Source organism: Rhinatrema bivittatum, chromosome 16 (assembly GCF_901001135.1).
Source record: "Rhinatrema bivittatum chromosome 16, aRhiBiv1.1, whole genome shotgun sequence".
NCBI lineage: Eukaryota > Metazoa > Chordata > Amphibia > Gymnophiona > Rhinatrematidae > Rhinatrema > Rhinatrema bivittatum.
Window position 1 is genome coordinate 5,731,800 of NC_042630.1, and position 14,110 is coordinate 5,745,909.

The following is a 14,110-nucleotide window of genomic DNA, read 5'->3' on the forward strand; positions in this document are numbered from 1 at the left end:
AAGTTGGCTTGCTTCATAATATTTTCCACCAGCTTGATAAGATTCTCACAGGCTGAATCCCAAAACGTGCATGTCTGGTTCACAAATCATTTCTCAGACGAATTGCCCAGCATACCCTGGTAACTACAACCAGCTCTTAATGTCTTCTCCGAAAATACAGCAACGTTTGGATCAGAACTTGAACCAACTGACCGCACTGCTCCACTGTGCTTCAATTTGTGATTTTAAATGAGTGAATGTGTGAGTGTATGAGTGCATTTTATGACACACTTGTTTGGTAATCAAAAATTTGCTGTGATAATAAAAATTTGCTCTCTCTTTCAATATATGTACTAATTATCATTACATATTTTTCAGCACTAAAGCAGGGAGGAAGTAGGACTAACTCACCCTCGGCCTCAGCAGCTGGGATTGGGTGGAATGGAGACTGTGGGGACAAAAGAAAAGGTGGGGAGCCATCACCAGTTAGAGGCTTTCCATACAAGTTGAGGATCCAAAAAGTGTCTATGAAAAGCTTTGGGATACAGTTTGTATGAAAGGCACTGTGTCCGTATCTATAAAGCACTTTGGGATGCAGTTTGTATGAAAGGCACTGTATCTGTGTCTATAAAGTGCTTTGGGATACAGTTTGTATGAAAGGCTCAGTGACTGAGTCTATAAAGCGCTTTGGGATACAGTTTGTATGAAAGGCTCTGTGTCTCTCTCTATAAAGCACTTTGGGATGCAGTTTGTATGAAAGGCACTGTATCTGTGTCTATAAAGCACTTTGGGATACAGTTTGTATGAAAGGCTCAGTGACTGAGTCTATAAAGTGCTTTGGGATACAGTTTATATGAAAGGCTCTGTGTCTGTGTCTATAAAGCACTTTGGGATACAGATTGTATGAAAGGCTCAGTGACTGAGTCTATAAAGCACTTTGGGATACAGATTGTATGAAAGGCTCAGTGACTGAGTCTATAAAGCACTTTGGGATACAGTTTATATGAAAGGCTCTGTGTCTGTGTCTATAAAGCACTTTGGGATACAGATTGTATGAAAGGCTCAGTGACTGAGTCTATAAAGCACTTTGGGATACAGTTTGTATGAAAGGCTCTGTGTCTGTGTCTATAAAGCACTTTGGGATACAGATTGTATGAAAGGCTCAGTGACTGAGTCTATAAAGCACTTTGGGATACAGTTTGTATGAAAAGCTCTGTGTCCGTGTCTATAAAGCGCTTTGGGATACAGATTGTTAGAAAGGTTCTCTCTGGGTTTCAGGTCACCAGTTTGGTATAAGGTTTCCTGGTCGTTCTGAGCAGCAGGTGGGGGTGGGGTGGTGGGAGTAAGTTTGGGAATATTTGTCTTTCTGGTACAATTCTATTGATTGGAAGTGCCCGGCTGCTTTGGCCTCTCTTCTGTTTGTTTGCAGCTGGGCTGCTATCTCTTTAAGACAAAGGTAAGTTTGGGAAGAAGGGTGTGTTCCAGAGACGGAGAGGTGAAGGGTGCGCTGTCCATCCCTCTCACTCTGCTCTGGCCGTGTCCACTAGGGCGTTTGTAAACCGGGCATATATTTAGCCTGTGTTCCTGGAACTGCTGACAGGTGACATGCTTGAGGAGCTTATAAGAAGGGACAGGCTCTGATTTTTGATCCACAGCTGGGCACAGGTAAACACCTCCAGATGTACATGTGTGGATAATCCCTACACCCGGACTGGGGAAAGGAATCCAGCTTTCCTCAGGACTGCGACAGCTACCTGCCTGCCACAGGAGGGAAGAGAACATCTGCACACAGCTGGAGGATGTGAGAGTGCCCCAGCAGCTGCCCCTGGAGTGACCCTCTGGGGCAAGGTCTGGACAGCCCTGTGACTTTGCCTGTGGCCCGTTGGGACAGAGACCAGGGTTGGGGGTGGAGGTGGGTAGTTGTGGTGCTGGTGGCGGCAGAGGATGCAACACCTCATGTGGCAGAGCTGAGGCAGAAGGCAGAGGTCCTGCCAGAGCGGTTTCCACCCCAGAGCTGGCTGTACCTGGGGCGTTATTGTGTCTCGCTGCCTTGGGGGTGGTGGCAGGCTGCGGGGACATGGGAGTGTTCTTCACCAGGAGGCCCCTTGCTGTGGCCTCCAACATCTGGAACGGGGTGAGCGGGCGAATGCAGAGGAGCCATTGTGCCGATGTGGACAAGATTAATCTGCTGCAGCAGCGCAGGTGAGCAGGGTTTTGTCATTTTCCCTTCTTGCTTGCCCTGGCTGGATCTCCCCCCTCCTTTTCTTCTCTCTGGTCTCCTGCTGTTTCTGCTGATTAGGATCACTGGCCTCAGCTGGTTCTTTCTTGGCTCCTGAAATTCCCTGCTAAATAGTTTTGCAGACTGAGAGACTCTGTTCCCTGTCTCTTTTGCTGTTATCCAGAATTTCACTTTGCCTACAAGCAGGGGGAGGAGAAAGGGTGGATGAAAACCTCCCTCTCTCCTAATCCAAAAATCTTTTATTTTGGAAATCGCCTGCACTTCATGCGGGGCTGAATATGAAGGGAGATACAACCCTGTCATTGCCCCCCCTTTTTGTTTGTAGAAAGTTAAGGAAGGTGCCAGCGGTGTTCTGTACCTCACAGGATCCCCTGGTGCTTAAACCTGAGACGTCTCACCTTGCTTGGCCCCCTGCTTTCAGAAATTGCTGCTCCTGGGAGCTTTAAAGTTGCAGTGGCCAAGAGGTGGGCCTCTTATAAGGCGAAAGGGGAACAGAAAATTCCAGAGAGATAGGGCTGGAAGGGACTTTGAGGGGTCATCTAGAGTCCTAGAAAGGTGCTGGAAGGAAGCGACCTTGAGGGGGGGGGGGGTCATCTGGAGTTGCATAAGGAGAGGGCTGGAAGGATCCTCAGGAGATGTAGCTTATTTCTAGTTTCCAGACAGAGTCCTAGTTCCCCAACAGATGTTTGTCGCATCTGGATCTAAAGCCCTGCAATGATGGAGATCCCACATTCCTCCTCTGCTAACTCACTCTCTCACTCGATCTCCCTCACCGTATGGCAATTTTATTTAATAAATTAATTTTATAAAACAATCAAAACAGTGAACATTAAAATAATTAGTACAAACAAAGAATACAAAAACCCAACAATAGTATAAAATAATGAAAAGTAAAAAAAATAAACATTAGCTAGTTCTTCTTAATGCCTGATGTCACTCTCTCCCTCCCGGGATTTAAGTCCCTGACATCTTGCACTTTCTCCAGGAGAGGAGAAGAATGACCCATAAGCCCCCAGTCCACCCCTTCCATATACCTATGGTGTTATGCAAGCAGCTCTCCATCTTCCCTTTAGACAAACCCCAATTCCTCTATCCTCTCTTCTCGGCTCATTCTCATCCAGGCCTCTCATCCCCTGGGCTTCACTTTTTTCTCTGTATTCTTCCTGAAGTGTAGATTCCAACACTGGCCACAATTGTCCGACAGTGGCCTCCCAGGGTTGAGTGGAGCCTGGGGGGGGAATGAGTTCACATATTTATTTTGATTGACTTATAATGCACTTTTTATATTTTTATTTTTATATATATTTTTTTAAATCATTATTTATTTGTTTATTTTATATTCCGCTACACATTCTATGTCTGCTCCAGTACGGCGTGAGAATGAGATGTAATAGGGGAAAATAAGAAGATGGGGCAAAGACGCCCCCCCAACAGGAGGAAACTTCTGCTTCCGTTATGAATAGGAAAGTGTGAAAGGGCTTAGGGTTTTTATTTAGTTATTTTATATAACGTTGTTCCATATATAGATCACACCATTTTACAAAGTGACATTCATAGTTATGACTCAACATGCCTTGTGAATTTTCTATTACATATTCATTTATTTATTTAGATATTTTATATTTCCGTCATTCCATGTGTAGATCACAACGGTTTACAAAGTGACATTCATAGTTATAAATTCAGCAAACAAAAATGATTGGTTACAGAGGTAGTATTCCTATACATGTATTAATATCTGCCTTGTGAATTTTCTATTACATATTCATTTATTTATTCAGACATTTTATTTTTCCGTCATTCCATGTGTAGATCACAATGGTTTACAAAGCGACATTCATAGTTATAAATTCAGCAAACAATCAAACAAAACAGAAAAGATTGGTCACAAAGCTGGTTTTCATAGTTAGGTATTAATTTCCCTCTATCTAACGAGGGTTTCAGGGACATATGGAATTAATCTAGTATATAAGGCAAGGAGTATGGGTGATTACAGATAAAATGGTAGTTTTCACATCTTCGTCTGTGGGCTGTTTGAGAATCTTGCATTCTCCCGTTTGATTTATCAATAATCATGGATAATAATTAATCATTACTAACACTTCTTCTTGGTTTTGTTTTCATGTGTCGATTATTATCTTTTGTCTTTCTTGCCTTTGTGGTTCTCAATTTTCGAGTGTATTATGTTGATTCGTAGGCGTTTTCATTTTGCATTTAAATCTCTTTCTATGAGGTGAAAGACGTAAGGTCTCGGGCAGAGAATTCCATGGGGGTTCCCATTTAAAGAACCGGATAGATGTCCTGTCTCTTAGCTGGCCCCAGTTTCTTTCCAGTTACATTTTGTTTTGCTGGAATTTAGCACCCACAACGCTCGTTTTATGCTGGGAAGGAAGCATGTGCCATGGGTGGCGGCGGGGCATTTTTTTCTTAAACAAACTCATGCAGTGCTTTCTTTGGATTGGATTTGACAGTGGGGAATCCCTACAGGGCTCTGGTTAGCTAAATTGGGCCGAGCGATCCCGGCCTCCTAGGTCCATGATGAGTCACTGTAAACTTAGGTGGGGTCCCCACTGCCCACGGGGAAGCAAGGGGTGGAGGAGTCTTAGCCCTGTTCGGCGTCAGCCATCAAAAATGCCGTCCCAGCACGGGGTCAGATTAGAATGGATTAGGATTCTGGATTTAGTTCCTCGCCTTTCCGACTGCGAACTCCAAGAGAGGTTTTAATTGGGCTCGGGTAGGCCTCAGAGAGGGCCGACCGTTTAGGTTAGTGCCTGGGGCGCCGGAGGGCGAAGCCACTTGCCCAAGGTGACCGGGAGGATTCCTGGCGTCCCTGCCTCTCAGCCCCCTTCTGGGTCACTCCGATTCCTGCGAGATGTAAGGGAACGCCCTTCCGCGGGCACGCCTGGGATACGGGACGGAGCCCTGGTCTCCATCACCCCCCCATCATAAGGTGGACGAGGCTGTAAAGCAAGGACAGAACCCTACAAGCGGAGCGCCTCCGTTAAGGAGGTGATGTAAGGAGCCTTCCCACGTGTGGAAGGTTTATCCAAGAGGGGAGGCAACCAAAGGTAATAGCTACTGCTTTCTATAAATGCACAGGATCCTTTCAGGCAATGGGTGGGTGTGTGTTTAGCTAATATGCAAATAAATAAGTACAAACATCCTTTCAAGCCAGAAAGATTGCTGAGAATTTTAAGGAGGGTGATTAAGGACTAGTTGGGGGGGGGGGGGGGGGAGTTATGCTGCATTGGGCTATTCCTTGGTGGTCCCGCAGGCCGTGATTACCTCGTATCAGGCCAACGCGAGACTCATCCGAGGGAGGAGGAGTGCTGACCATCAGCATTTAAGATTGCTTCAGGAGGCTTCTGGTTCCCGTTGACGTAGGGACCTGGACCTGCAGGTTCCTCACCCGACAGCGCCTCTGCCTCATCCCTTCTGCCGGACCTGCAGAACATACTTTTCTGGTGCAGCACCGCTGGCTGCTGGGAGAAGGCAGGCTAATTCCCTGGAGCAGAAACGGGGGGAGATGGAGAGAGCTTTGGGGGTGCATCGGAGCAGGCGTGCATGCGTTGCATGGGGACAGGGGTGGAAGACCAGACCAGTGTGGAATCTAAATGTGGGCCACGTCTGGTGCTGTACTGGTCCCAGTGAGGGGAGAGGATGCTGGAGTCCAAAGGCATGATTCCTAGTTTATCTTCCATGATGATAACAGGTATCACAAAATCTGAGTCTACATGGAACGTGTAAAACCATCCAACCTGCCCCGGGCCTGAGGGAGTTCCTCAGGAAACTGTTGGGGATCCCAGTACAGCACCAGCGTTGGCCAGAGTTCTGCTTTCCAGTACTGCACTAAGGGCAGAGATTATATGCGACCTGTGTGTAACCCCCGTGAAAACAGCTGAATAGAAAGTGGTGGGTCCACCCAGTAATTACAAACACATAAAAGAACACGCTGCACGTTAGGCATTGCATAATCCGTCTGTGCGTTGCATAAGAGAAACATGTGAGGATGGTTTATGTTCCCTGTACTGAGACATGCAGTAGAATGGATGGGATAGAAATGCCTGAGACTGTTAATTACCCTGCGCTGTATAATACGGTGAGACAGAATGGATAGAAAGGCCTGGGGATGATTTGTATTCCCTGCACCGTGTGATATGGTGAGACAGAATGGATAGAAAGGCCTGGGGATGATTTGTATTCCCTGCACCGAGTGATACGGTGAGATAGAATGGATAGAAAGGCCTGGGGATGATTTGTATTCCCTGCACCGTGTGATATGGTGAGACAGAATGGATAGAAAGGCCTGGGGATGATTTGTATTCCCTGCACCGTGTGATATGGTGAGACAGAATGGATAGAAAGGCCTGGGGATGATTTGTATTCCCTGCACCGTGTGATACGGTGAGATAGAATGGATAGAAAGGCCTGGGGATGATTTGTATTCCCTGCACCGTGTGATATGGTGAGACAGAATGGATAGAAAGGCCTGGGGATGATTTGTATTCCCTGCACCGTGTGATACGGTGAGATAGAATGGATAGAAAGGCCTGGGGATGATTTGTATTCCCTGCACCATGTGATATGGTGAGACAGAATGGATAGAAAGGCCTGGGGATGATTTGTATTTCCTGCACCGTGTGATACGGTGAGACAGAATGGATAGAAAGGTCTGGGGATGATTTGTATTCCCTGCACCGTGTGATATGGTGAGACAGAATGGATATAAAGGCCTGGGGATGATTTGTATTCCCTGCATCGTGTGATACGGTGATACAGAATGGATAGAAAGGCCTGGGGATGTTTTGTATTCCCTGCACTGTGTGATACAGTGAGACAGAATGGATAGAAAGGCCTGGGGATGTTTTGTATTCCCTGCACTGTGTGATACAGTGAGACAGAATGGATAGAAAGGCCTGGGGATGATATTTATTCTCTGCACCGTGTGATACGGTGAGACAGAATGGATAGAAAGGCCTGGGGATGATTTGTATTCCCTGCACCGTGTGATACGGTGAGACAGAATGGATAGAAAGGCCTGGGGATGATTTGTATTTCCTGCACCGTGTGATACGGGGAGAAGGAATAGATAGAAAGGCCTGGGGATGATTTGTATTTCCTGCACCATGTGATACGGTGAGACAGAATGGATAGAAAGGCCTGGGGATGTTTTATATTCCCTGCACCGTGTGATACAGTGAGACAGAATGGATAGAAAGGCCTGGGGATGATTTGTATTTCCTGCACCGTGTGATACGGTGAGACAGAATGGATAGAAAGGCCTGGGGATGATTTGTATTCCCTGCACCGTGTGATACGGTGAGACAGAATGGATAGAAAGGCCTGGGGATGATTTGTATTTCCTGCACCGTGTGATACGGGGAGAAGGAATAGATAGAAAGGCCTGGGGATGATTTGTATTTCCTGCACCATGTGATACGGTGATACAGAATGGATAGAAAGGCCTGGGGATGTTTTGTATTCCCTGCACTGTGTGATACAGTGAGACAGAATGGATAGAAAGGCCTGGGGATGTTTTGTATTCCCTGCACCGTGTGATACAGTGAGACAGAATGGATAGAAAGGCCTGGGGATGATATTTATTCTCTGCACCGTGTGATACGGTGAGACAGAATGGATAGAAAGGCCTGGGGATGATTTGTATTTCCTGCACCGTGTGATACGGGGAGAAGGAATAGATAGAAAGGCCTGGGGATGATTTGTATTTCCTGCACCATGTGATACGGTGAGACAGAATGGATAGAAAGGCCTGGGGATGTTTTATATTCCCTGCACCATGTGATACGGTGAAACAGAATGGGTAGAAAGGCCTGGGGATGTTTTGTATTCCCTGCACCGTGTGATACGGTGAGACTGAATGGATAGAAAGGCCTGGGGATGATTTGTATTTCCTGCACCGTGTGATACGGTGAGACAGAATGGATAGAAAGGCCTGGGGATGATTTGTATTCCCTGCACCGTGTGATACAGAGAGAAAGAATGGGTAGAAAGGCCTGGGGATGATTTATATTCACTGCACCATGTGATACAGTGAGATAGAATGGGTAGAAAGGCCTGGGGATGATTTGTATTCCCTGCACCATGTGATACAGTGAGATAGAATGGGTACAAAGGCCTGGGGATGATTTATATTCCCTGCATCGTGTGATACGGTGAGACAGAATGGATAGAAAGGCCTGGGGATGATTTGTATTCCCTGCACCGTGTGATACGGTGAGATAGAATGGATATAAAGGCCTGGGGATGATTTGTATTCCCTGCATCGTGTGATACGGTGAGACAGAATGGATAGAAAGGCCTGGGGATGATTTGTATTCCCTGCACCGTGTGATACAGTGAGATAGAATGGATAGAAAGGCCTGGGGATGATTTGTATTCCCTGCACTGTGTGATACAGTGATATAGAATGGATAGAAAGGCCTGGGGATGATTTGTATTCCCTGCACCGTGTGATACGGTGAGATAGAATGGATAGAAAGGCCTGGGGATGATTTGTATTCCCTGCACCGTGTGATACGGTGAGATAGAATGGATAGAAAGGCCTGGGGATGATTTGTATTCCCTGCACCGTGTGAAACGGTGAGATAGAATGGATAGAAAGGCCTGGGGATGATTTGTATTCCCTGCACTGTGTGATACAGTGAGACAGAATGGATAGAAAGGCCTGGGGATGTTTTGTATTCCCTGCACTGTGTGATACAGTGAGACAGAATGGATAGAAAGGCCTGGGGATGATATTTATTCTCTGCACCGTGTGATACGGTGAGACAGAATGGATAGAAAGGCCTGGGGATGATTTGTATTCCCTGCACCGTGTGATACGGTGAGACAGAATGGATAGAAAGGCCTGGGGATGATTTGTATTTCCTGCACCGTGTGATACGGGGAGAAGGAATAGATAGAAAGGCCTGGGGATGATTTGTATTTCCTGCACCATGTGATACGGTGAGACAGAATGGATAGAAAGGCCTGGGGATGTTTTATATTCCCTGCACCGTGTGATACAGTGAGACAGAATGGATAGAAAGGCCTGGGGATGATTTGTATTTCCTGCACCGTGTGATACGGTGAGACAGAATGGATAGAAAGGCCTGGGGATGATTTGTATTCCCTGCACCGTGTGATACGGTGAGACAGAATGGATAGAAAGGCCTGGGGATGATTTGTATTTCCTGCACCGTGTGATACGGGGAGAAGGAATAGATAGAAAGGCCTGGGGATGATTTGTATTTCCTGCACCATGTGATACGGTGAGACAGAATGGATAGAAAGGCCTGGGGATGTTTTATATTCCCTGCACCATGTGATACGGTGAAACAGAATGGGTAGAAAGGCCTGGGGATGTTTTGTATTCCCTGCACCGTGTGATACGGTGAGACTGAATGGATAGAAAGGCCTGGGGATGATTTTTTATTTCCTGCACCGTGTGATACGGTGAGACAGAATGGATAGAAAGGCCTGGGGATGATTTGTATTCCCTGCACCGTGTGATACAGAGAGAAAGAATGGGTAGAAAGGCCTGGGGATGATTTATATTCACTGCACCATGTGATACAGTGAGATAGAATGGGTAGAAAGGCCTGGGGATGATTTGTATTCCCTGCACCATGTGATACAGTGAGATAGAATGGGTACAAAGGCCTGGGGATGATTTATATTCCCTGCATCGTGTGATACGGTGAGACAGAATGGATAGAAAGGCCTGGGGATGATTTGTATTCCCTGCACCGTGTGATACGGTGAGATAGAATGGATATAAAGGCCTGGGGATGATTTGTATTCCCTGCATCGTGTGATACGGTGAGACAGAATGGATAGAAAGGCCTGGGGATGATTTGTATTCCCTGCACCGTGTGATACAGTGAGATAGAATGGATAGAAAGGCCTGGGGATGATTTGTATTCCCTGCACTGTGTGATACAGTGATATAGAATGGATAGAAAGGCCTGGGGATGATTTGTATTCCCTGCACCGTGTGATACGGTGAGATAGAATGGATAGAAAGGCCTGGGGATGATTTGTATTCCCTGCACCGTGTGATACGGTGAGATAGAATGGATAGAAAGGCCTGGGGATGATTTGTATTCCCTGCACCGTGTGAAACGGTGAGATAGAATGGATAGAAAGGCCTGGGGATGATTTGTATTCCCTGCACTGTGTGAAACGGTGAGATAGAATGGATAGAAAGGCCTGGGGATGATTTGTATTCCCTGCACCGTGTGATACGGTGAGACAGAATGGATAGAAAGGCCTGGGGATGATTTGTATTCCCTGCACCGTGTGATACGGTGAGACAGAAGGTACCAAGTGATATGTAGGAAGTGATTTTGAGGCTCAGCGTGTTGCTTCCTGCCTCTTATCTCTGGGTTTCCCATTGTCCCTTTGCCAAGCTGCAGCTGCAATCACCACCCACAGGACGTTGGGGAGGACCCCGGGTGACAGTGGCGAGGGTAGCATCTTACATTACGAGGGCAGGGAAGGGACCACAGCCTTTTGTCGGTGCAGAGAAGAACACCTCCCCTGCTTTGTAATCCAGGTCCGCAGGACGGTAGCCCGCGTGCAACAGGATGGAAAGGTGTGAGCTAGAGCAGGAGGGGTAGGAGAGGGGAACTATCTTACCTCCTCAGTCCGAGCCGAGTGACGTTGGGGTTACTGAGTTGCTGGGGGGAAGGGGCTGGGATTAAACGTGTCTCCTTCGTGGCTGATGCAGCTCGCGCGCAGTGCATGGAGAGCAGTGGTTCCTCTCGGGAAGGCCTCGGAGATCCAGCCCCGGAACGGGACTCGCTGCTCAAATCATCACCCTGCAGGGCTGCCTGCTCTTTGTCTTCTTAGGACAAGCACTGGGGTATGGGCTGAACCGGGCCTGCTTGTACCCCCTCCCTCTCCTCCCGAGGCTCAGATCGTCCGCTTTCCCTGTGGGAGTAGAGGCAGGAGCAGCTGGGCCTGGCTCAAGTGACGTTCCTGGGGCCACGCTGGAGAGCAGACTGTGTCTCTGCTGCCTGGGCTCCTGTCCCGGGGGCCTTGTTTTCCTCTCCTTGGTGTAAGATGTTCCCAGGCGTGATTAGCTCAGAGCGGGGGCTGGGAGATCTGCCAATGGCGATGTGGACCCCCGACCCCAAACTGCAGAAGCTGGTGAGGAGAAGGGTCCGAAACGTGCCCAACCAGATCCTGGGGGGCTCATCCTCCCCAGGGTCAGCCCCGCCCTATCTCACACACTTACCCAATGGACTCCCTCCTCGTATCTGAAGCACCACCACAGGGAACAGTCTCATGTAAACTATGGAGTACCTCCAACACCTTCCCAGATTCAACGCTTCACGGAGACCTAGGAGCTTGGCTTCCTCTCCATCTCCCTACTACTGACCCTTCTGAACGGAAATCCTCGGGCTCCTCTATCCCAATTCAGGACTGGAAGGGAGCGCCAGAGCAAATGGTTTATTCCCAAGCTCTGCTCTGACATCCTCAATGTGTTGTCCACTGGGAGGATCCCAGATCTAGTGAAGGTACCGAAGGCTCCTTTATTTATTTATTTATTTATTTAGAGCTTTTCTATAGCGGCATTCATGATACAATCACATCAGGCTGGTTTACAGGTAACAGGGGGTGTAAATGGCTTGAACATTTAACAAGTGAAGAGGAGCAAAAAAGTTACAATAAAACAAGGGTGCTAGAACGGGGGAGGGGGGGAGAAGAGTAACTTAACAGTAGGATAAGCAATTATTTACATAGTGCTGAGGGTCGATGGCTTCTAGTAAAGAAGACAAATGGGGATACGGAATCGATTAGACAGCAAGAGCAAGAAGAAAGCGCTCTCGGTAGAGGCACCAACCCACAAAACCATTTACTGCTAAGCTTCTCTGCACAGGGAGAAGGACTCTCCCCACCTCCTCTCCAGGGGGAGCCCTGTGTTCTGCTTGAGCTGCCTGCAGGATCCTCTTATAGCCCCTTTTAATTTGTTCTGTAGGTAAACCTCCCCCCCCCCCCACCCCCCATCACCACCACCACCACTACCATTGGGTAGACTGGGTTGAGGGGCCTCACGGACCCCAGAATGCTATCAGTGATCCAGTCCTCTACTTGTCTGTGCCTTATATTAACTCCAGTAGCTCCCGGGGTGCTGGGTTCATCGGCGGGGAGGAAGTATGAACTTTCGGCCCTTCAGTTTGATGGTGGGAATAGGCAACACAGACATTCAATATCACCACAGTCTTACCTATTGACCAGTAAGATTTCAGAGTAGAAGAGTTCAGTCTGGTTGGAAAAGGCTCCAGAAACCACAGCAGGGAGACAATAGTAGTGTTCAACAAAAATAGAATCTGCTTTAACTTTCTCTTACTGTATCAGGGTCTTTGCATGTGCTAGAGGGGAAAACAATCTCAACCCTCTTAACTCCAATCTGGATCGAAAGGAGACTTCAACTCGCTGGTCGCAGCTCCTCCGGCAAGGGTGAGTTGGTCCTTGCCAGAGAAGCTGGTCAAAGAGGTAGAAAAATCTCTCAATCCCATCCAGGGGTCCTTCTCTGGTGAGCCATGAAGCCTCCTCCTCTCTCTTCCTCACCCTAAGGAGTCTCAGTGAGGACCCCAAGGCCCTCTCCTGAGCCAGCTCCACAAGGAATATATAGGCACACCCAACCAGTCCCATGAAGGGGATGCTCAAAAGTATGTGGAGGACTCCAAAAATGCGAAACCCCAACACGGGCAAGGAAAATAGTCAGAGGCAGTAGCAAAACCCCATCGCATGTAAGGGATGAAGCCTAGTCTGACCGGCCTTGTCCCTAGCACTTTAGTTTATTCAGTGTCCACCCCCCCCCCCCCCCTTCTCTACACTTTCTGTAGTCACTTGAATTTTATCCTTTTTGGCGTGTGGGTACCACACACACAGACCACTCCTCTGTGTGACCCACCAGGGGTCGCAGGCTCGTATCTTCATCTTTTGATGCCATGCCACATCTGATACACGCAACAACTCGCCCGGCCCTGATGGTTGCCGGAGCCTCTTCTGTTTCCTTTCTGCACCTATTCCCCAATTATTGGGAGAGCTGAGCTCCATTAGGAATGGGGATACGGGGCTGAGAGATCGGAGCTCCATTGAGCAGAGAATGTGAGGGCAGAGTAAGATCCCTTGTCCCATTTCTGCGCAATATCCCAGAGGCATTTCTGACCTTTATGCAACTTTTAAACAGTGCAAGCTTTTCCCCCACCCCACCCCACCCGCTCTGCCAAAAAAAAAGTGGAGTTGGTGTCTTCGTGTTTTTTGATTCAGTGCAGCTTTGCAATCTCAGTCTCAGCTTGCAAAATCTGGCTCAGCCCTTCTTGGGTAGGCACAAAGCTCCCTCCCCCCCCCTGACCATCACCATTCCTTGCCCAGCTCTCCACAGGCCCAACATCTGGGTGCACAGCCATCTCCTTGCATCTAGATTATTAAGAAATGACCACATTTAGAGAGGAAATATTTTTTCCACTAATTAAGATGCTGCAACAGGAATAATTGCTGAAGTTGTGTAAACCACTGTGCTCTGGGTCCTCTTGCAGCATGACATCAGGTGTGGGGTTTTTGTTGGTTGTTTTGGTTTTTGGTTTTTTTGCTAAAGGCAATAGGAAAGCTGTTGCATAACGTGCATTTCAGCTACAAACAGCTAATGAGAGTCTGACATCAGGACCTTCCCACGTTAATTCAATGGGCAAGGTTTGCTGCACATGGTAACAGCTGCCGGTTTCTAAATCCGGCCGTCCCTTTGCTGCTCTTTGCAGCAGTGTTAAATTCACTCATGTCTCCCGTGTCACTAACGAACGATTACAGAGAGGACCAGAAGGGAACAGAAGATGGGGAGCTTGCACCAGGTTAAGGAGATTGTTCCTGGTCCCCCCGCCC

General features: G+C 47.8%; 1 protein-coding gene across 1 annotated transcript in view; it reads left to right on the forward strand.

The window, feature by feature from the left end:
* Positions 1-1,647: 1,647 nt before the first annotated feature.
* Positions 1,648-14,110, forward strand: part of LOC115078770 (transient receptor potential cation channel subfamily V member 6-like) — a 42,265-nt gene continuing 29,802 nt past the window's right edge. Inside the window, exon 1 of the mRNA XM_029581787.1 lies at positions 1,648-2,181. Coding sequence (XP_029437647.1) covers positions 2,057-2,181 — 125 coding nt within the window. The 5' untranslated portion in view covers positions 1,648-2,056. The remainder of the gene's footprint in view (positions 2,182-14,110) is intronic.